Source organism: Salmo salar, chromosome 13 (genome assembly GCF_965601325.2).
Source record: "Salmo salar chromosome 13, fSalSal1, whole genome shotgun sequence".
NCBI classification, from domain to species: Eukaryota; Metazoa; Chordata; class Actinopteri; order Salmoniformes; family Salmonidae; genus Salmo; species Salmo salar.
The window spans coordinates 86,750,001-86,773,512 of record NC_138303.1 but is presented as its reverse complement, the minus strand read 5'-3'; the positions used below and the strand labels follow the sequence as shown (position 1 = coordinate 86,773,512).

The 23,512-nt window shown below is 41.1% G+C and overlaps 2 protein-coding genes across 3 annotated transcripts; both read left to right on the top strand.

Annotated features, from left to right (window-relative positions):
- The first annotated feature begins 1,413 nt into the window (after positions 1 to 1,413).
- LOC106567819 (reticulon-1-A) lies at positions 1,414 to 11,582 on the top strand. The gene is made up of 7 exons (XM_014137584.3): positions 1,414 to 1,541; positions 8,716 to 8,926; positions 9,139 to 9,277; positions 9,975 to 10,044; positions 10,251 to 10,297; positions 10,416 to 10,474; positions 10,715 to 11,582. Exons 1-7 carry the CDS (start codon positions 1,529 to 1,531, stop codon positions 10,815 to 10,817), a joined length of 642 nt encoding a protein of 213 aa, XP_013993059.1. The 5' UTR covers positions 1,414 to 1,528; the 3' UTR covers positions 10,818 to 11,582.
- A 313-nt stretch (positions 11,583 to 11,895) lies between these two features.
- LOC106567818 (ras-related protein Rab-4B) lies at positions 11,896 to 19,260 on the top strand. Of its 2 annotated transcripts, none has more exons than XM_014137583.3 (8): positions 11,896 to 12,672; positions 12,993 to 13,073; positions 13,351 to 13,465; positions 13,934 to 13,996; positions 14,099 to 14,253; positions 17,167 to 17,262; positions 17,466 to 17,632; positions 17,891 to 19,260. In XM_014137583.3, exons 1-7 carry the CDS (start codon positions 12,657 to 12,659, stop codon positions 17,582 to 17,584), a joined length of 645 nt encoding a protein of 214 aa, XP_013993058.1. In that variant the 5' UTR covers positions 11,896 to 12,656; the 3' UTR covers positions 17,585 to 17,632; positions 17,891 to 19,260. The 2 variants fall into 2 exon arrangements, with proteins under 2 accessions (XP_013993058.1, XP_013993057.1); XM_014137582.3 differs by having other exon boundaries at positions 11,898 to 12,672; positions 17,876 to 19,260.
- The last annotated feature ends 4,252 nt before the right edge of the window (positions 19,261 to 23,512 follow it).

The following is a 23,512-nucleotide window of genomic DNA, read 5'->3' as shown; positions in this document are numbered from 1 at the left end:
TGACCACGCTTAAAGAGATTTTCAATGTCTGATTTGTTATTGTTACCCATCCACCAATCACTGCCCTTCTTTATGAGGCTTTCGAAAAGCCTTTGTAGTTGAATCTGTGCTTGAAATTCAATACTTGACTGAGGGACCTTACAGATGTTGCATGTATGGGAGACAGAAGAAGGGTTGGTTATTCAAAAATCATGTCAACCCCTATTATTTCATACAGAGTAAGTCCAAGTAACTTATTATGTGATTCGTTAAGCCCAATTCTACTCCTAAACTAATTTAGGCTTGCCTAAACAAAGGGTCTGAATACTTTTGCAACTACTATATTTTAGTTATGAATGTTTTATTTATCCAAAATAATAATATAATAAACACAATAAAATGTGAAGAAATCAAAGGGGTCTGAATACTTTTGCAAACACATGATGATATAGCATTTATGATTTCATTTGTAATTTTGTAATAGAAAAATACACAGTAGTGATGAAGGGGAATCTTATTTTGTGTCTTCACGAGAGTTATTTTGTGTATGAATGTAACACATTTTATTTATTTATTTTATTTAACCTTTATTTAACTAGGCAAGTCAGTTAAGAACAAATTCTTATTTACAATGACAGCCTACCAAAAGACAAAAGGCCTCCTGCGGGGACGGGGGCTTATTTAATAAATGAAATACAAATATAGGACAAAACACACGTCACGACAAGAGAGACAACACACCACTACATAAAGAGAGACCTAGCATGGCATTAACACATGACAACACAGCATGGTAGCAACACAACATGACAACAACATGGTAGCAACACAATATGGCAGGAGCACAACATGGTTGCAGCACAAAACAAGGTACAAACATTATTGGGCACAGACATCAGCACAAAGGGCAAGACGGTAAAGACAACAATACATCACACAAAGCAGCCAAAACTGTCAGTAAGAGTGTCCATGATTGAGTCTTTGAATGAAGAGATTGAGATAAAACTGTCCAGTTTGAGTGTTTGTTGCAGCTCGTTCCAGTTGCTAGCTGCATCGAACTGAAAAGACGAACGACCATAAGGGCTTTGTTTTATCTGGGTTATGTATTCTTAACATCCTAAAATCAATCAACCCGTAACTCCTATAAGGACTAAATTCCTATACATAAATACTGACCTCTGGTAGAGTGATAGGCCTATGTTGAAAACCTGTTCCTATGATTGGCTGAGGGATCTTGTTTTGTATAACAGACAGCCAAGGAACCAAGGGTCTCTCTGGAGACCAAGGAACTGTCTGCACTTAAAAACATGCTGACGTTATGTGAATGTGCGAGTGTGTGGCTGTGTGTGTGTTTGTGTGCCCTTAAAGAGGGGGTATCCAATTGGCAGGATAAAATTAGGCCAGCAAGGCCCTATACTGCTGACGGGGCTGGTAGGGCCAAAAAAAGATCCTTGCGAGGACCATAGGAGTGCAGGGGGTTCTAGGAGAGCAGCAAGCAGCAAGAGGAAGCGAGTGGGGTGGGTTGTTTGCACAGCAATCAGCTGCCAAAATGGCCATCAAAGGTAAGGTGGTGTAAATATGTGACTTGGTCTTAGGTAGACTTGACCTTTGTGTATGGGCTGAGGTCTCCAGCTGGTTTGGGACCAGTGAGAGGGGCTCTACTACTGGGCAGATGGAGAATTACAGGGCAGGAAGATTCATTCTGATCAGTTCTCTGATAGAGAGCTACAGTTGGTGGAGAGAGGGATAGACAACAAAAACAAAACGAGTTGCTGACAGAATGGTGTTTAGCAAGCCTCTTTCTTCTTATATGCCTGTGAGGAGTGATGACTCAGAGATTTAATCTGTTTTGGCCATGTTGGTGAATCATTATGGGCACCACTGTTGGGTATTTAGGGTCAATGGTTAGGGATAGTAGGGAACTTGGCTCTATCTATGAAACATTCCTGGATGTTAGTTGTAATCAGATAATTACCTTCTAGATTTACACTGGTGTTAGTGAGCTCACTGGAAGTTTCAGCTGTCACCGAAATGACATGTCAGTTTCACTGCAGATCTGCAGTGCATTTGAACTCTCTACTGTCTAATGTATTGTGTAAGTGTGTGTGTGTGTGTGGGTCGCCTCACCACCCTATGAACTGATGTGTTGTGAACAGAACCATAAAGACAGTACATGGGTTTCTGTAACACTACATAAAGAGAGACCTAAGACAACAACATAGCAAGGCAGCAACACATGACAATACAGCATGGTAGCAACACAACATGACAACAACATGGTAGCAACACAACATGTTTGCAGCACAAAACATGGTACAAACATTATTGGGCACAGACAACAGCACAAAGGGCAAGAAGGTAGAGACAACAATGCATCACGCAAAGCGACCCCAACTCTCAGTAAGAGTGTCCATGATTGAGTCTTTGAATGAAGAGATTGAGATAAAACTGTCCAGTTTGAGTGTTTGTTGCAGCTCGTTCCAGTCGCTAGCTGCAGCGAACTGAAAAGAGGAGTGACCCAGGGATGTGTGTGCTTTGGGGACCTTTAGCAGAATGTGACTGGCAGAATGGGTGTTGTATGTGGAGGATGAGGGCTGCAGTAGATATCTCAGATAGAAGGGAGTGAGGCCTAAGAGGGTTTTATAAATAAGCTTGCTACAGGTATACAGAGATGACCAGTTTACAGAGGAGTATAGAGTGCAGTGATGTGTCCTATAAGGAGCATTGGTGGCAAATCTGATGGCTGAAAGGTAAAGAACATCTAGCCGCTTGAGAGCACCCTTACCTGCCGATCTATAAATTATGTCTCTGTAATCTAGCATGGGTAGGATGGCCATCTGAATCAGGGTTAGTTTGGCAGCTGGGGTGAAAGAGGAGTGATTACGATAGAGGAAACCAAGTCTAAATTCAACTTTAACCTACAGCTTTGATATGTGCTGAGAGAAGGATAGTGTACCGTCTAGCCATACTCCCAAGTACTTGTATGAGGTGACTACCTCAAGCTCTAAACTCTCAGAGGTAGTAATCACACCTGTGGGGAGAGGGGCATTCTTCTTATGACCTTTGTTTTGGAGGTGTTCAGAACAAGGTTAAGGGTCGAATCAAATCCAGGAATCTAGTGGACATCTGGAAACTGCAACATCCCACAGACAAAGACTACTCATTCTACTCTCATGTTCACAAGTCTTATTCTAGAACCGACTACTTCCTAATAGATTCCAAATTGATACCCAATGTGCTCAATTCAATATACCATAGCATCTAAGTGATCACAGTCCAATTATTTTAATTGACTGCATGACAGCCAAATTGAATGAGTTCCTCAAGACTAATGACACAGGTATCTGATTCTACACTATGGGAAACTTTTAAAGTGGTTATGAGAGGTCATATTATTCATATGAGTCTGCCATAAGTAAGAGAATAGCATTTGACTGGATAAGATATAAAAAAGAATCCCAGCTTCGGAGGAGACAATCAGAACATCACTCTCTCATGTTGACTACAACAATATTTTGAAATTAAAATATGAAAACAATTACATTCTTGGTTCAATCAAATTTCATCAAATGTATTTATAAAGCCCTTCTTACATCAGCTGATGTCACAAAGTGCTGTACAGAAACCCAGCCTAAAACCCCAAACAGCAAGCAATGTAGGTGTAGAAGCACGGTGACCTGGTTCCCAGGTCAGTAATCTCCTATTAAAGCTGAGACAAAAACTATTTGAACTAGGGGACAAACCGGAATGGTTGCTGGCTAGACAACTAAAAGGTGCATAGCAAAAAGAGCAACCATAAAATCCGGTCTGAGGCGGGCACCTTGCTGACAGATCCTAAAGAGATAAACAACTGCTTCAAATCATTTTACTCAGCTATATTCTTCCAGATCTGATGCTTCCAGTTCTGATTTATCAGCCTTATTTTATTCCATCAGCCTGCCAAAACTCCATGATGGCGCCCAAAAAATGATTGAAGAGTTTCACAACAGAGGAAATAATCTAGGCAATAAAAGCTTCCCACCTGGAAAGGCTGCTGGCCCTGATGGTTTCAGCTGTGAATTGTATAAAACATTCAGGGAAGCTTTCGCTCCCCTCTTACTCAGTATGATCACTGATTCAACAGAAAATAAGATTTTGCCGAAATCATTGTATGAAGCCAATATTTGCCTTATGTTAAATAAAGGCAGAGAGGTAACAGATCCTGCAAAATATAGACTGATAGCATTGCTTCATTTCGACCAAAGTGCTTGCTAATATGTTGAACAAACATGTAACAACCATTATTCGTTCGGATCAGACAGGGTTTATCTCTGGCAGGTTCTATTTTTCTAATGTGTGTAGGCTGCTTAACAGTCTATATGCAAATCATGGGAAAGGCTCCTAGGCGGCTATTATATCGCAAGATGCTCAAAGGCGTTTGACCAAATAGAATGGTCATACATGTTCAAGCAATCAGTAGGTTTGGATTTGGCGACTCATTTATCGTCTGGGTCAAAATGCTCTATGTGTCACGAATCCCACCGAAGGTGGCTCCCCTGCCTGCTCGGGCGGCGCTCGGCGGTCGTCGTCACCGGCCTACTAGCCGCCGCTGATCCCTTTTTCCTTTTCGTTTGGTATGTCTTATTGTTTGCACCTGTTCCTCATTTGGGTCTTTTGATTTTGGTTATTTAAGCCTGGTTAGCCCGCCCAGGTTTGTGCGGGATTATTTAGCGTCAGGTTGTGGTTTGTATTTGGATGTGCTGGCGATCTAATACTGTTATATTTTATGCATGCTGTGCACCTGTTCTGGGCACGTTGCATTTTTCCACGCCGGTTGTGTTGGCGTCGATCGTGTTGTGTTTTATTAAATAAACACAAAGTTCCTTACCTCTGCTCTCTGCGCCTGACTCCTACCACCACTCCTAGCAACTACTGACACTATGCCTGTCCAAGAACCTCTATTTTGACCAACAGAGACAAATCAAGTCCCTTTGGGCTACCCACTCAGTCCTCCGCTCTTCGCTGTTGCCCTTGAACCCCTAGCGATACAAATAAGGGACCATCCTAATATCCAAGTCTTAAAGTAGGAAACATAGAAAGCCGCATTTCGTTATGCGCAGAGGGTGTGCTTCCATACCTCTCGGATCCAGTAGCATCTGTCTCTAACCTACTAGACTTAATCAATTCATTTTGCAAACTATCTTGCTATTCAATAAATTGGGAGAAAGCATCTCATGTGTATCTCAGATAATATTACAGCAAGTGAGCTAGAGAGGATACCATTTAAAGCGGTGCATGACCACTTAACTTACCTGGTACTAAAAATACCTAGAAATACAAAGCTCATCTGGAAGCTTAACTAAAGTGAGCATGTTTGCAAAGCAAAAAGCCCAAAATAGAGAGCTGGATAATATTTCCTCTTTCTATGACTGGGCACATTAATGCTATAAAATGTTTTTTCTCTTCCCAGGTTCCTTTAGCTTTGCCAGAATATTCAATTGTTTCTTACCTCTTAATTTTTTAAGACATTAGACTCGCCAATCTTGCCATTTGTCTGGGGTTACAAAAACCATCGTATTTGTAATGCTCACTTGGAAAAGCCCAAGGAAACTGGCCTACCCATCTTTAAGCATTAACTTACTGGGAACTGTGTTTTCCTGATAAGTTGGACACGGATGTCCCCCTGTGGCTAAATATCCAAGTCAAGTCTGTAACATTCCTCTCTTCCAGCCTTGCTTTTCTCTAAAGCAGAGTGCCCAAACAAACTGACAGGCAACAACTTTGTTTTGAGAAATTCTTGAAGAATTCTAAACCAGATTAAGCAGGTTTATAAGGTGCCTGATACCTCTTTAATAATTATGTTGTTCCATCTCGGTCTGATAAGGTGTTTGTTTGTTGAATGGAGGGAGAAGGGTCTGACCACAATTGAAGATTTATACATAGATAAACAATTAGTATCACCATAGTCCCTGTGCCTAAGAACACATAAGGTAACCGGTCTAAATGACTACCGACTCGTAGCACTCATGTCTGTAGCCATGAAGTGCTTTGAAAGGCTGGTCATGGCTCACATCAACACCATCATCCCAGAAACTCTAGACCCACTCCAATTTGCATACCGCACCAACAGATCCACAGATGATGCAATCTCTATTGCACTCCGCACTGCCCTTTGCCATCTAGACAAAAGGAACACCTATGTGAGAATGCTATTCATTGACTACAGCTTAGCGTTCAACACCATAGTGCCCTCAAAGCTCATCACTAAGCTAAGGACCCTGGGACTAAACACCTCCCTCTGCAACTGGATCCTGGACTTCCTGACGGGCCGCCCCCAGGTGGTAAGGGTAGGTCACAACATATCTGCCACGCTGATCCTTAACACCGGGGCCCCTCAGGGGTGCGTGCTCAGTTCCCTCCTGTACTCCCTGTTCACTCATGACTGCACGGCCAGGCACGACTCCAACACCATCATTAAGTTTGCCGATGACACAACAGTGGTAGGCTTGATCACCAACAACGATGAGACAGCCTATAGGGAGGAGGTCAGAGACCTGGCCGTGTGGTGCCAGGACAACAACCTCTCCTTCAACGTGATCAAGACAAAGGAGATGATTGTGGACTACAGGAAAAGGAGGACAGAGCACACCCCCATTCTCATCGACGGGGCTGTAGTGGAGCAGGTTGAGAGCTTCAAGCTCCTTGGTGTCCAATCACTAACAATCTAACATGGTCCAAGCACACCAAGACAGTCGTGAAGAGGGCATGACAAAACCTATTCCCCCTCAGGACACTGAAAAGATTTGGCATGGGTCCTCAGATCCTCAAAAGGTTCTACAGCTGCACCATCGAGAGCATCCTGACTGGTTGCATCACTGCCTGGTATGGCAACTGCTCGACCTCCGACCGCAAGGCACTACATAGAGTAGTGCAAACGGCTCAGTACATCACGGGGGCCAACCAGCCATCCAGGACCTCAATACCAGGCGGTGTCAGAGGAAGGCCCTAAAAATTGTCAAAGACTCCAACCACCCGTGTCAAAGAATGTTCTCTCTGCTACCGCACGGCAAGCGGTACCGGAGCGCCAAGTCTAGGTCCAAGAGGCTTTTAAACAGCTTCTACCTCCAAGCCATAAAACTCTTGAACATCTAGTCAAATGGCTACCCAGACTATTTGCAGGCCCCCCATCCCCTCTTTACACCACTGCTACTCTCTGTTGTCATCTATGCATAGTCACTTTAATAACTCTACCTACATGTACATACTACCTCAACTAACCGGTGCCCCGCACATTGACTCTGTATCGGTACCCCCCTGTATATAGTCTCGCTATTGTTATTTTACTGCTGCTCTTTAATTACTTGCTACTTTTATCTCTTATTCTTATCCATATTTTGTTTAAACTGCATTGTTGGCTAGGGGCTCATAAGTAAGCATTTCACTGTAAGGTTGTATTCGGCGCATGTGACTAATAAAATTTGATTTGAATTAAATAATACATTCAAACACTTCCATTCACTTTTTTTCCGTTATTTACAAGTCAGACACTATATCAAAGGGAAAATTCAAAATGTTGACACCCTCCCTGTACAACATTATTTTTATGATTTGCTACAACGCCCTCCCAACTCAAAACACCTCATCTCACAGTTAGTCTCCTTTTTTCCAACTATACAGAGGCTTTTACTAGTCATTTCAAGGAGACCTGGGGTAAGAGTTAAATATTGAGATCTCAGATGATTTATGGGGAGAAGCTCTTTCTAGAAGTCACTCCTGTTCCATCAATACCAGATATCAATTGATACAATACAAAGTCATGCATAGACTTCATTACTCCAAAACCAAATTGCATAGACTTTACCCCCAGGTCTCCCCACTGTGTGACAAATGTAAAGCCTCAGAGGGTTCATTTTAACTAATCTTTTTTGGCTCTGCCCCCTACTCAATATTTTTTGGAGAAACATCTTTGGTATTCAAAGGTAAATGAGAGGGCCATTGAACCTGACCCAGAACTTTCTCTCTTTGGCTGCTCAGAGTCTGTTCTAAGATCGTCCTATGAGGAACAACAGGCTCTGATGTTTGGAATGGTGGCTGCAAAAAAAATTATCCTCACAGAATGGAAGTCACCCAACCCCCCTTGATTCTGTAGATGGCTAGCAGAAATGACTAACAACATTAACCTGGAAAATATTCGTTTTTTCAGGACCAACTCCTCTTCTCAAGATCTGGGGTCTGTTTCTGGACCGTCTAGACAGAGACTGATTGTGAACACTTAATTGGAACACTTACTGTTGTTGTAAATGTCATTGTTGCTCTATTCTTGTCCCATGTCTTGCTTAAGCAATACTTCATTTCATATGTCTGGCAGCTGTTTTTTTATTTGTGTGTTTGTTTTGTACTAAACTGCTAAATAAAATTCTTTAAAATATAATATGCAAAAAAACAACACACAAAACACATTAAACATCTAAGATAGACTACTTCTCTTTCTATGTATCTCTGTACACAACTCTATATTAAACGCAGTTTGAATTCCTCTGGCTCTTTTCCTCAGATGAGGTGAGCTCCACTGCTCTCCCTAAATCACTCACCCAGATCAGTCGGAGCACCAGTCCTGATATCCACACTTATTCATCTCTACGACTCATCTATCTCTCCCTCCCATTCACTTATTGTCTTCCACCACTTATTAATGAATTAATAAATAAAGGACTTAATTATCTATACCCGCTCCATCCTCTCACTGTCTGCTTGCAGTAATGGACCTGATCTACTGGCGGGATGTGGGGAAGACAGGGCTGGTGGTCACAGGGCTGGTGATAGGCCTGGCTAGCCTGTTCCAGCTCAGTTTCGTTACCATGCTGTCCTACCTGTGTATCTCCATCATGTGTCTCACCTTCCCCCTACGCCTCTACTACAAACTCCTAGAGCTGATACAGAAGATCCCTGAAGGAGTGCACCCCTTTCAGTAAGCACAGTTTACAGCAGTTACGATGCTGTAGTTTAGAGAAACATGCTTCAACCTCAATATGTAATCATTGGAGCATGAAAAACCAACAGCCATCTGTGAATGGCTCTGTGCATCTGTTGGTAGAACATTCTTCTTGAAACTAGGTATTTGTTTGATGTTATGTTTGTGCGTGTGTCTGTGTGTGTGTGCGTGCGTGTGTGTGGTACCAGGTCTTATATAGGAGACGACAGCTCTCTGACAGATGAGGAGACTGTGTTGGTGGTGGAGGAGGTGGTGCTAATGATTGCCTTCGCCATCACAGAGATCAAACGCCTGCTCTTCATCGACAGCATCATGGACTCCATCAAGGTCAGGGGCCAGTACCAATGTCCCTCAGAAAACTAAGAGAAAATTCAGTGTATTACTGTACTATACCGTAATGAGGTCTCTTCACAGTCCCTAAGTCCAGAACAGACTATGGAAGGTGCACAGTACTACATAGAGCCATGACTACATGGAACTCTATTCCACATCAAGTAACTCATGCAAGCAGTAAAATTAGATGGAAAAAAACAGATAGAAATACACCTTATGGAACAGCAGAGACTGTGAAGCAACACAAACATAGGCACAGACACATGCATACACATAAACAATAACATACACACACCTACACATGGATTTTGTGTTGTAGATATGTGGTAGTCGTGTAGTGGCCTGAGGGAACACACTTAATGTGTTGTGAAATCTGTTGTGAATGTATTGTAATGTTTTAAAAATGGTATAACTGCCTTAATTTAGCTGGAACCCAGGAAGAGTAGCTGCTACCTTTTTCCATAAAAAATACAAATACAAATGTGTGTGGGGACTGGGGAGGAAGGTAGATGTCAAAGTCACATAATCACCAGCACTTGAATCAGACAACATAACTTGGTTCTCCTGAGCTCTTACATCAGTAACATTAAACAATACATCAACAAAACATAATCATTGCTTCATAAGCTCACATGCTATCGCTTCTGTTGCAAAACAATGACAATCTAAAAAGCTGTTGCTCTGTTTTCAGTTTGTGGTGCTGCTGTACGTGTTGACCTATATGGGCATCACGACCAATGGTCTGACCCTGGTGATAGTTGGTGAGACCCTACTGATCCACTCAATACCTGTCTATCTGACTGTCTTACACCACACTGTCCTACAGAACCATCCTCATACATCTGATAATTATGCCCTAATAAGTCCTGTTTCATTCATACTTGAAACTCCCCAAACTGCTCTGATCTGTAAATAATAACGTGAACATAGTGTGTTGATCTGATTTCCTTCTCTGTCTCTTTCGCAGGGGTCATCTGTGTTTTCTCTCTTCCTCTGTTCTACAAACGAATGCAGGTGAGGCAGTGAGCTCCTGTTGTTCATAGACTATTTGTTGTAGAGATTATTATAATGTAATCCACATAACAGCAGCAACCAAAGGACTGTGTCTAATCTACACGTGTTTGGATGACAGGGGCGAATGAAAAGGATTAGCAAAGCGGTCAGCGTCCTCCTGAGGAAAATCAAAAACATGTAAGTGCTGCACAAGCCTGTTCAAATGACTGATATGACTGTTCTCATTTTTTATATGGCTAATTTTATCACTAAACCCTACAGGGACATTTAATATCCTGTTCTAGAACACTCATGTCACAATAACCCAACAAACCTTTGCTAGCCACATTACAAATATCTCTTAATGTATGTCATTTTTGACGCCATTTAAAAAACACTGACTTCCCCATTTTGAAAGGATCCCTTTTGTCTTTGCAGGTTTAAGATGTTGTACAGTAAACTGAGACCCTCTCCTGTGACTACACCTGCCACAACCCTCACTCCCACCCCGGCCCCAAAACACAAACACAAGTCAAAGTGATGAGACAGAGAAAGGGGGATCTATGGAAAAAGAGGGGGTCACTCATACTTCTTATCTTATCATGCTACCTGGGATCAGAGGCTGGGCAACTCTGACGAGGGGAGTTGGGGTACGGGGGGGGGGCTACTGGTGCTTTTATATTTCCATTTTCTCATTGTGGTGTCTGTGAATGGAAGCAAGATTTCAAATCCAGTGTTTGGTCTTGGTACATATAGGCCTACTGAAGATGTTTACAGACAAATGCATCATTTTTCGTCACATATCTTTTTCTCGAGGCACTAGCTGACAGCCACAAAGTCATAAAATCTGATTTTAAACCTAACCTTAACCACACTGCTAACCCTAAACTTAAATTAAGACCAAAAAGTACATTTTAGTTTTCATGAATTTTTTAAAATAAATTATAGCCAATTACAACTTTACAGCTGGCCTATCTAAGAGGAAATCGCTCACTTATGCCTCCAGGTCAAGACAGAAGGGAATTTTTATTTAAATCTAAAAGACAACAAGCTTGCCTTGTCATGAGTCAAATATTTGTTTTTATACCACATAACACATGCCATCTTAGACAACACAGGGTGCATACTGGCTATCTAACCACATGCCCAAAACTGTCATTGACTTTGAGAGTACACTCAAAGTGTGAGAATGGGTACTTACTCAAAGTAAGTGTAAGAATGGGTGAATGGGTACTTACTCAAAAGTGGCAAACTTTTGGGGGGATTTTTGCTTACATTTTTGAATAAATGTTTCACAATTTCTAAATGGCTCCTATTAATTCATATTTTTTGGCATCCCTAGAATGTCACTGTCAAAGGATGAGGACAGACAGAAAGACGACAGACAGGCAGACACAGGCAGATAGACAGACAGACACACACACACCCACATTAGGCAATATAGTTTAATTATTCATTAAAAAAAAATATCTACAACAATTTATGATTAGGTAGCCTTAAATAATTATCAGAAATATTTTTTTGTTATTTTATTTCACCTTTATTTAACCAGGTAGGCCAGTTGAGAATAAGTTCTCATTTACAACTGCGACCTGGCCAAGATAAAGCAAAGCAGTGCGACACAAATAACAACACAGAGTTACACATGGAATAAACAAACGTACAGTCAATAACACAATAGAAAAGTCTATATACAGTGTGTGCAAATGAGGTAAGATTAGGGAGGTAAGGCAATAAATAGGCCGTAGTGACGAAGTAATTACAATTTAGCAATTAATATAACTGAAATATAACTGACTGAGCCACAAAACACATAATAGCTGAATACATGTTATCATCAAAAGTATTGCAACTGACAGGTTGAGTCAGAGTAAAATATAGATCAAACAGCTACAGGCAACAGAGGCTATGTCCAAGATTATTCACCAGTTATCTTGACACCTCGCTGAAAACGGTTGTCACTATTTAGCACAGCCACAAAGTCATAAACCCCGCCTATTTCTACAATGAATGTTTTGAAAATCAGATTTTAAATCTAACCTTAACCACATTGCTAACCTTATGCCAAACCGTAACCTTAAATTAATACCAAAAAGCTCATTTTGTTTTTATGAATTTTAACGATATAGAATTTAGACTTTGTGACTGTGGTAACTAGTTACAACCTCGGTAAACAAATCATTTTACGTAGCTAGAGCGTTTACATTTTCGTCATCACGTCCTGTCAACCCTATGCCTCTGTCTTGGATGGTAAAAGACATGAATCCTTCTGATTAAATGGGATTTATGCCAATTTGTGAAATATAGTCTTCATATTTGATAAGCAAATAGTTTGTAATTGAGATTGCGGCACTTGAAGAGCTTGAAGACATCAAAGGAAATGACAGAAACGTATGGTAAGCAAAGCAATATCTGGCTTCAATGTCTCCTAACCTTAATGTCCGTTCTTTCGTCTGGGACAAGAAACAAGATGAAGCTTGCAAGCTAGATAGCCGCCTATAGCAAGTTGTCAACCATTACTTACAACATCTAGTTTTCTAAATCTGTATCAGTCGTTGCCAGGAACCCTAACCACTGCTTCTGTTTAATTTGTGAGAAAATGACATTGCTCGTGGCTTTCAACAACACCCTGCTCTTGGCTTCCGCCTTGTGGTCAGTCTGTAGTGTGATGTAGTAAATGTATTATGGATTTTTTTTCTCCATTATTCTTTTCCAGATTTCCTTTTTAAATTCTTGGTGATTGGAAGTGCAGGATCAGGGAAATCCTGTCTTCTCCATCAATTTATAGAAAACAAGTGTAAGTCAAATTTTTATCATAGTGATTATGTTGAACTTCCAGAAAGAGGTCATGTCATAAAGATCACTGCCCCCACGGACATGGTACTGTAATGTTAAAGTAGGGTACTGTAATGGTATTCACTACCAAGTTTTTGGATAAGTTTACTCTACTTTTACATTAGGCTGTATCACACAACAAGAAAGATGACAGCAATGCTCCTCTACCAAATGTAACAGAGAGTGTAATTAACTATGGTGTCTGTACGGTACTGTGTTTTCTGTTCTGTACCATGTAGTCAAGCAGGACTCCAGCCACACCATTGGGGTGGAGTTTGGCTCCCGGGTGGTGATGGTTGCCGGTAAGACGGTCAAGCTGCAGATCTGGGACACAGCTGGACAGGAGCGATTCCGGTAGGTATCTCTACTGGGCTCCTGAGTGTGGCAGCAGTCTAAGGCACTGCATCTCAATGCTAGAGGCGTCACTACAGACCCTGGTTCGATTCCAGGCTGTATCACAAGCTGCCGTGATTGGGAGTCCCATATGGAGGCGCACAATTGGCCCAGCGTCATCCGGGTTAGGGTTTGGCCAGGGTAGGCCGTCATTGTAAATAATAATTTGATTTTAACTGACTTGCCTAGTTAAATACATTTTTTATAAAAAAAATGTAAAATATTGCACGTTAACAGGAAGCATGTTATCTGTGCATGACTGTCTAATGTTATCTCAGCAGGATGTTCATTTGGTCGGAGAGAGGTCGTTACTGGGATCATTTGAGAGACATTCAAATGACTGGGATTAGATCATCAGATAGATTGGATTAGATCATGAGATAGTATTTGTGGATGTTCTAAGAGCCTGCTCCCCCCCCCTGCTTTCAGGTCAGTGACTCGCAGTTATTACAGAGGGGCAGCAGGGGCTCTCCTGGTTTATGACATCACCAGGTAAGACCCTGATTTAGACCAATTCCAAGTCTTCCATTGCAGCCACGTCAGTGAATTTTAAACATAATTATACCTCTGTGTCTATCTGTCTGTGTAACCAAGTCGGGAAACGTACAATGCCCTGACCAACTGGTTGACAGACGCTCGAACGCTGGCCAGTCCAAACATCGTCATCATCCTGTGTGGCAACAAGAAAGACCTGGAGGCTGACAGAGAGGTCACCTTCCTCGAGGCGGCCCGCTTCGCCCAGGAGAACGGTAATGTAGCCTAATGACCCTGCAAAGTGATAATGTAGCCTGATGACTATATAAGTCTGGGACCAAAAGGCATCTGAACAGCTTCTACCCCCAAGCCATAAGACTGCTGAACATTTAATCAAATGGCCACCGGACTATTACATTGACCCTTTTTTGCACTGACTCTCTTACACTGAGTCTATGTACACTCACTGGACTCTATACACACACACACACACACACACACACACACACACACACACACACACACACACACACACACACACACACACACACACACACACACACACACACACACACACACACACCTACACACACACTACATAAACTCACACAAAACACACACACACGCATATTGACGCCACACACACTTTCACTCTCCACATACGCTGCTGCTAATCTGTTTATTATCTATCCTGATTGCCTAGTCACTTTTATCCCAACCTACATTACCTCAATTACCTCGTACCCCTGCACATTGACCCGGTACCAGGACTCCTTCTATATAGCCTCGTTATTGTTATTTATTGTGTTACTATTTTCAATTTTTATTAGCAAATTTTCTTCGTTTTCAAGTTTGCAATGTTGGGAAAGGGCTCGTAAGTAAGCACTTCACGATAAAGTCTACACCTGTTGTGTTTGGCGCATGTGACAAATATAATTTGATTTGATATGACCCTGCGTAGTGATTGAAAGACGGTTGATGTTTGTGACTATAAAGACGGGTGATGTTTGTGACTATAAAGATGGTTGATGTTTGTGACTATAAAGACGGGTGATGTTTGTGACTATAAAGACGGGTGATGTTTACGACCATAAAGACGGGTGATGTTTGCGTCTATAAAGACGGGTGATGTTTGTGACTATAAAGACGGGTGATGTTTGTGACTATAAAGACGGGTGATGTTTGCGGGTGATGTCTGCATCTATAAAGACGGGTGATGTCTGCATCTATAAAGACGGGTGATGTTTGTGACTATAAAGACGGGTGATGTTTGTGACTATAAAGATGGGTGATGTTTGTGACTATAAAGACGGGTGATGTTTGCGACTATAAAGATGGGTGATGTTTGCGACTATAAAGATGGGTGATGTTTGCGTCTATAAAGACGGGTGATGTTTGTGACTATAAAGACGGGTGATGTTTACGACCATAAAGACGGGTGATGTTTGTGACTATAAAGACGGGTGATGTTTGTGACTATAAAGACAGGTGATGTTTGTGACTATAAAGACGGGTGATGTTTGTGACTATAAAGATGGGTGATGTTTGTGACTATAAAGACGGGTGATGTTTACGACCATAAAGACGGGTGATGTTTGTGACTATAAAGACGGGTGATGTTTGTGACTATAAAGACGGGTGATGTTTGTGACTATAAAGACGGGTGATGTTTGCGACTATAAAGACGGGTGATGTTTGCGACTATAAAGATGGGTGATGTTTGTGACTATAAAGACGGGTGATGTTTGTGACTATATAGACGGGTGATGTTTGTGACTATAAAGACGGGTGATGTCTGCGTCTATAAAGACGGGTGATGTTTGTGACTATAAAGACGGGTGATGTCTGCGTCTATAAAGACGGGTGATGTTTGTGACTATAAAGAAGGGTGATGTTTGTGACTATAAAGATGGGTGATGTTTGTGTCTATAAAGACGGGTGATGTTTGCGTCTATAAAAACGGGTGATGTTTGTGACTATAAAGACGGGTGATGTTTGTGACTATAAAGACGGGTGATGTTTGTGACTATAAAGACGGGTGATGTTTGTGACTATAAAGACGGGTGATGTTTGCGTCTATAAAGACGGGTGATGTTTGTGACTATAAAGACGGGTGATGTTTGTGACTATAAAGACGGGTGATGTTTGTGACTATAAAGATGGGTGATGTTTGTGACTATAAAGACGGGTGATGTTTGTGACTATAAAGACGGGTGATGTTTGTGACTATAAAGACGGGTGATGTTTGTGACTATAAAGACGGGTGATGTTTGCGTCTATAAAGACGGGTGATGTTTGTGACTATAAAGACGGGTGATGTTTGCGACTATAAAGACGGGTGATGTTTGTGACTATAAAGACGGGTGATGTTTGTGACTATAAAGACGGGTGATGTTTGTGACTATAAAGATGGGTGATGTTTGTGACTATAAAGACGGGTGATGTTTGTGACTATAAAGACGGGTGATGTTTGTGACTATAAAGATGGGTGATGTTTGTGACTATAAAGACGGGTGATGTTTGTGACTATAAAGACGGGTGATGTTTGTGACTATAAAGACGGGTGATGTTTGTGACTATAAAGATGGGTGATGTTTGTGACTATAAAGACGGGTGATGTTTGTGACTATAAAGACGGGTGATGTTTGTGACTATAAAGACGGGTGATGTTTGCGACTATAAAGACGGGTGATGTTTGTGACTATAAAGACGGGTGATGTTTGTGACTATAAAGACGGGTGATGTTTGTGACTATAAAGACGGGTGATGTTTGTGACTATAAAGACGGGTGATGTTTGTGACTATAAAGACGGGTGATGTTTGTGACTATAAAGACGGGTGATGTTTGTGACTATAAAGACGGGTGATGTTTGTGACTATAAAGACGGGTGATGTTTGTGACTATAAAGACGGGTGATGTTTGTGACTATAAAGACGGGTGATGTTTGTGACTATAAAGACGGGTGATGTTTGTGACTATAAAGACGGGTGATGTTTGTGACTATAAAGACGGGTGATGTTTGTGACTATAAAGACGGGTGATGTTTGTGACTATAAAGACGGGTGATGTTTGTGACTATAAAGACGGGTGATGTTTGTGACTATAAAGACGGGTGATGTTTGTGACTATAGATAAAGGAGATTGGTCCGTGTATCCATGTTGTCTCTCTTTGTTGTTATAAAAACAGAAGTGATGTTCCTGGAGACGAGCGCCCTCACCGGAGAGAATGTGGAGGAGGCCTTTCTTAAATGTGGTCGCACCATCCTCAACAAGATAGAGTCAGGTAATAACACACACACTTACACTCACTTATTACTAATAGCTGCACGAGGAGCCATGTTGTGCACTAGAGAGTTGCATGCATTCACATGACCTAAAGTGACAACTGTGTGTGAACTGTACTGAACTGTAGAACTGTGAACTGTACTGTATATCTATGAATTTGTTTTCTCATGTGTTTAATATGTGGATGTGTCTCGTCTGTAGGAGAGTTAGACCCGGAGCGGATGGGCTCAGGGATCCAGTATGGTGACACAACGGTGAGGCAGCTTCGCCAGTCGCCACAGGCTGGCTCAGCACAGGGCAGAGATCAGTGCAACTGTTAAAGGCTAATGCTAACCTAGCTCTAAGACACACAGAACCCATGTCTCCAGGTAAGTAGTTCATTTCATTAAACCTGTACTGATAACAGTGTGGCTGTTTGCAATTACATGTGTATTACAAGTGTTGAGTGTTCCTTCAATTGATCATCTGCTGTGATTTCCTTGATTTATGATTTTTAGAGCACTTAAAGATAGGCTTAACTTGTAGCATAATTTTGCTTATAATGTTTTCGTAAACTTAGGTAAACAGTTACATCTCTCTCTAGGGCCTGATGTAAATCTTTCTTCTAACAGTCTCTGCACACTCAGGCCTTTGGAGGACTGCCCTGTGACTCTTGACCCCTGCCCTTGGACTACTTCTGGAGAGACCCTGTGTAAAAATTTGGGCTGGGTTAGCATCTTGATCAGGAACTGTGAGGTAGGCTGTATCTGGGTTGTCACGGAGCTACTCTCCTCCAGGCCTTTCTCTCTCTGACAACTGCTCCAGTCCGCGTCGCCAGGGAATACAAGTGACATCAGCAGAGAGGACTGATCAGTTACAGAGCCAGGCCAATGGACACACACAGGACATTTGTTTTCAATGTCTTTACTCAGAAGCAGCCACAGCAGCTCATAAACCTCTCACTGTTCAAACTCTGATGGGACTGACATGGTGTAAGGAGAACATCAGACTTTGATTTGTGTCCAATCTCTATAAAAGTTAAGCCTATTTATTGGTTGTGTTGAAAACTGTAAGATATTGTAAATATATCAAAAGGAAATATAACATTTGTGATATTTGTGTACAATGTTTTAAGAGATTGGAAAAAAGCAGGGGACTTGTGGTAATCACCGTGTACACATACTGTAATGTGTGAATGTGTGTGTGAAAATTGTTACAACGTTAAAGCTGGAATCCTTATCGGTGAATCGTCTTGTTTGCTCTATTACAACAACAAAGAAGTTACTTCAAACAATGAACACTGTTTTTTCCCTCAGACATCATTGCATGGCAGAGGAGGCTGGTGGGAGGAGCTGTAAGAGGATGGGCTCATTGTAATGGCTGGAATGGAGTCAATGGAACATAGTCAAGCATATTGTTTCCATATGTTTGATACTGTTCCATTTATTCCATTTCAGCCATTACAATGTCCTCTTATAGCTCCTCCCACCAGCCTCCTCTGTAATGCACGCATGATGGAACGGCAGGTTTTCTTTCATTTTACCACAATGCTGGATGCTCATGTCCTCTGTTTCAAAATCAAAACAATAACAAATACGCCTATAACATCACACCGTTTCACCTTTCGCAGATCTCAGCTTTAATATCTTTGACTGACTATCATAATCTTCAAGTTTGGGGCAAACAAATAATATGTATTTTAAATGTGTAAGGTGTTGTGCAATGATTATCAAAGGGTTAAGGCCATATCTAAATCCATTCTAACCAGAATGTCATTGATAGATTAAGTGATAATTGGTGTAATTTTACTTGATGTAAAGCACAAATGTGAAAATCTACATTTTTGCATATATCTGGACTATGATCTTACGTATGACCTGTCTATCTATAAAATGTATCACTATGTGTGCTAGATGTAACTGTTGAACTGAAGAACTGCCCCTCTTTGCAAAGCCTGTATGATCTTGAATTAATAAATTATTAAACCAAATGTTCATTAAACTTTCTATTGCTATTACTTTCTATGTCTATGAGTGTGGCTAAGAAACATAACACACAATCCTGTTCCTACACACGTCAACATAGGATGAGTCATATTCAGTGATTAAATTGAGCCGGAGTCCTTCACCTAGAGTCAAAGGGAGGAGCCAAAGAGAAAAGTAGGATATAAGTAGCGTAAACCAAGGTTAGGGTTGTGGTTGTGGCTAGGTGTAGGGTTGGATGTGGTATTCTACATTTCTTTAAGATGGTCATACTATGGATCATTTAGCTATTTGATTTTGAATTTAGGTATAAAAATAAATAATTTCATAAAATATTGAATTTGGCCTACAGCTATAGCCCAGAGAACAGGTTAAATAACACATTCATAAATGAAAAAAAAGACAGTAAAACATTTTATAATTAGAAACAAGGTTTTGAACTGTTTGTCGTTTATCTAGGATATAAGAAAGCTCAGGAAATATATAAATATATATATAATTTACACATACAGTGCCTTTGGAAAGGATTCAGACCCTTTTAATTTTTTCACATTTTGTTACGTTACAGCCTTATTTCTAAAAGATGAAATAATAAATTCCAAAAATTGTCAGCAATCTACACACAATCTACACACAATACCCCACGATGGCAAAGCAAAACATTAGAAATGAATTTTTTATTATATTACTTAGATTGACGCACCGGTGCGTCAATCGACTCTATGGGGTTACTATGAGGCTTTTAGCATGAAAAATCCTTTAAATATATATATATATATATATACAGTTGAAGTCAGAAGTTTACATACACTTAGGTTGGAGTCATTAAAACTTGTTTTCAATCACTCCACAAATTTCTTGTTAACAAACTATAGTTTTGGCAAGTCGGTTAGGACATCTACTTTGTGCATGACAGAAGTACTTTTTCCAACAATTGTTTACAGACAGATTATTTCACCTATAATTCACTGTATCACAATTCCAGTGGGTAAGAAGTATACATACACTAAGTTGACTGTGCCTTTAAACAGCTTGAAAAATGCCAGAAAATGATGTCATGGCTAATTGACATCATTTGAGTCAACTGGAGGTGTACCTGTGGATGTATTTCAAGGCCTACCTTCAAACTCAGTGCCTCTTTGCTTGACATCATGGGAAAATCAAAATATATCAGCCAAGACCTCAGAAGAAAATTGTAGACCTCCACAAGTCTGGTTCATCCTTGGGAGAAATTTCCAAACACCTGAAGGTACCACGTTCATCTGTACAAACAATAGTACACAAGTATCAACACCATGGGACCACGCGTTCTGTCTCCTAGAGATGAACGTACTTTGGTACGAAAAGTGCAAATCAATCCCAGAACAACAGCAAAGGACCTTGTGAAGATGCTGGAGGAAACAGGTACAAAAGTATCTATATCCACAGTAAAACGAGTCCTATATCGACATAACCTGAAAGGCTGCTCAGCAAGGAAGAAGCAACTGCTCCAAAACCACCATAAAACAGCCAGACTACGGTTTGCAACTGCACATGGGGGCAAAGATCGTACTTTTGGAGAAATGTCCTCTGGTCTGATGAAACAAAAAACTGTTTGGCCATAATGACCATCATTATGTTTAGAGGAAAAGGGGGGGGGGGGGGGGGGGGGGGGCTTGCATGACAAAGAACACCATCCCAACCGTGAAGCACGGGGGTGGCAGCATCATGTTGTGGGGGTGCTTTGCTGCAGGAGGGACTGGTGCACTTCACAAAATAGATGGCATCATGAGGCAGGAAAATTATGTGGATATATTGAAGAAACATCTCAAGTCAGGAAGTTAAAGCTTGATCGCAAATGGATCTTCCAAATGGCAAAATGGCTTAAGGACAACAAAGTCAAGGTATTGGAGTGGCCATCACAAAGCCCTGACCTCAATCCCAAAGAAAATTAGTGGGCAGAACTGAAAAAGCGGGTGCGATTAAGGAGGCCTACAAACCTGACTCAGTTACACCAGCTCTGTCAGGAGGAATGGGCCAAATTCACCCAACTTATTGTGGGAAGCTTGTGGAAGGCTACCCGAAACGTTTGACCCAAGTTGAACAATTTTAAGGCAATGCTACCAAATACTAATTGAGTGTATGTAAACTTCTGACCCACTGGGAATGTGATGAAAGCAATAAAAGCTTAAATAAATTCTCTCTACTATTATTCTGACATTTCACATTCTTAAAATAAAGTGGTGATCCTAGCTGACCAAAGACAGGGAATCTTTACTTGGATTAAACGTCAGGAATTGTGAAAAACAGAGTTTAAATGTATTTGGCTAAGGTGTATGTAAACTTCCGACTTCAACTGTATATATAGTGGCAAGAAAAAGTATGTGAACCCTTTGGAATTATCTGGATTTCTGCATAAATTGGTCGTAAAATTTGACCTGATCTTCATGTAAGTCACAACAACAGACAAACACAGTCTGCTTAAACGAATAACACACACATTTTGTATTTTTCTTGTTTATATTGAATACATAATTTAAACATTCACAGTGTAGGTTGGAAAAGTATGTGAACCGGTAGGCAAATGACTTCTCCAAAAGCTAATTGGAGTCAGGAGTCAGCTAACCTGGGGTAAAATCATTGAGACGAGATTAGAGATTTTGGTTAGAGCTGCCCTGCCCTATAAAAAACACTCACAAAATGTGAGTTTGCTATTCACAAGAAGCATTGCCTAATGTGAACTTGGCCTCAAACAAAAGAGATCTCAGAAGACCCAAGATTAAGAATTGTTGACTTGCATAAAGCTGGAAAGGGTTACAAAAGTATCCCTCAAATCCTTGATGTTCATCAATCCACGGTAAAACAAATTGTCTATAAATGGAGAAAGTTCAGCACTGTTGCTACTCTCCCTAGGAGTGGCCGTCCTGCAAAGAGGACTGCAAGAGCACAGCACAGAATGCTCAATGAGGTTAAGAAGAATCTTTAAGTGTCAGCTAAAGACTGGAACGTGCTAACATCTCTGTTGACGAGTCTACGATATGTAAAACACTAAACAAGAATGGTGTTCATGGGAGGGCACCACGGAAGAAGCCACTGCTGTCCAAAAAAAAGTTTGCAAAAGAGCATCTGGATGTTCAACAGCGCTACTGGCAAAATATTCTGTGGACAGATGAAACTAGAGTTGAGTTGTTTGGAGGAACACACAACACTATGTGTGGAGAAAAAAAGCGCAGCACACCAACATCAAAACCTCATCCCAACTGTAAAGTATGGTGGAGAGAGCATCATGGTTTGGAGCTGCTTTGCTGCCTCAGGGCCTGGACAGCTTGCTATCATCGATAGAAAAACTTGGGAATGAATTTATCAAAACATTTTGCAGGAGAATGTAAGGCTATCTGTCTGCCAATTAAAGCTCAACAGAAGTTAGGGGATACAACAGGACATTGACCCAAAACACAGAAGTAAATCAACAAAAGAATGGCTTCAATAGAAGAAAATACGCCTTCTGGAGTCGCCCAGTCAGAGTCCTGACCTGGGAGTGGTTTAAGTGAGGAAGGAAAATCAGCTGATATTGGAAGAGAGCTTTGGAACTCGCTTTCTTATTGGTCTATTAACTAATTTACCGCACGGTGATGTCACCATGGAAGACCAAAACTCCATCCCTCCAAAACAGCTCTTACACTAAAAGGGCATTACATAATTTTCACAATTTCACAGTATTATTCCAACCTCATAGTCTGGAAATATATATAAAACAACGTTTTTGACTGCACTAGGCCTTTCAGAATCATATGTCACACCTCTATCACCACAAGGAGGTGCTGTGGAACAACAAATGTTATTCTCCCATCAGTAAGCACGCAACAGGTAAACTAAGCTGTGTTCAGATGACATTTGGGTTTACATTTTTATGTTATTTTTAAGTTATTTGTATCTGATTGAAATGTTTTTTTAGAACACTGCCAGATCTAATTGGATGTAGAAATCATTGCAAAACAATCCAATGCATATTACAATGTATAAGTAGATAATACAGTCAGTAGTTACACCACACTAATGCGTTTGGCCTCATGCAGCGTCAAGCCAAACAATGAGCACCAGGCTGCTGTGTGTGACTGTGTCCCCCTGAGGGGCACAATGTGAGAGCCCAGTGCTGATATTATGACCTCTGACATCTATTGTTATAGCTGAACGGGCTCGGCATGTGACTAGACGACAGCTGGGGCCACAGATGGAAAGGGGACTCTTACTAAGACACGTGTCCCCTGTAAGGCCTTAAGTTGTCATCATCATCATCATCATCATCAT

What these genes read in the sequence shown, in the direction of transcription:
- LOC106567818 (XM_014137583.3), top strand. An exon ending in CTGGTTTATGACATCACCAG is followed by an intron (nt 13,997 to 14,098) that starts GTAAGACCCTGA and finishes TGTGTAACCAAG; the next exon opens with TCGGGAAACGTACAATGCCC. An exon ending in CCGCTTCGCCCAGGAGAACG is followed by an intron (nt 14,254 to 17,166) that starts GTAATGTAGCCT and finishes TTATAAAAACAG; the next exon opens with AAGTGATGTTCCTGGAGACG.
- LOC106567819 (XM_014137584.3), top strand. An exon ending in GCATCATGGACTCCATCAAG is followed by an intron (nt 9,278 to 9,974) that starts GTCAGGGGCCAG and finishes CTCTGTTTTCAG; the next exon opens with TTTGTGGTGCTGCTGTACGT. An exon ending in CTGAGGAAAATCAAAAACAT is followed by an intron (nt 10,475 to 10,714) that starts GTAAGTGCTGCA and finishes TTGTCTTTGCAG; the next exon opens with GTTTAAGATGTTGTACAGTA.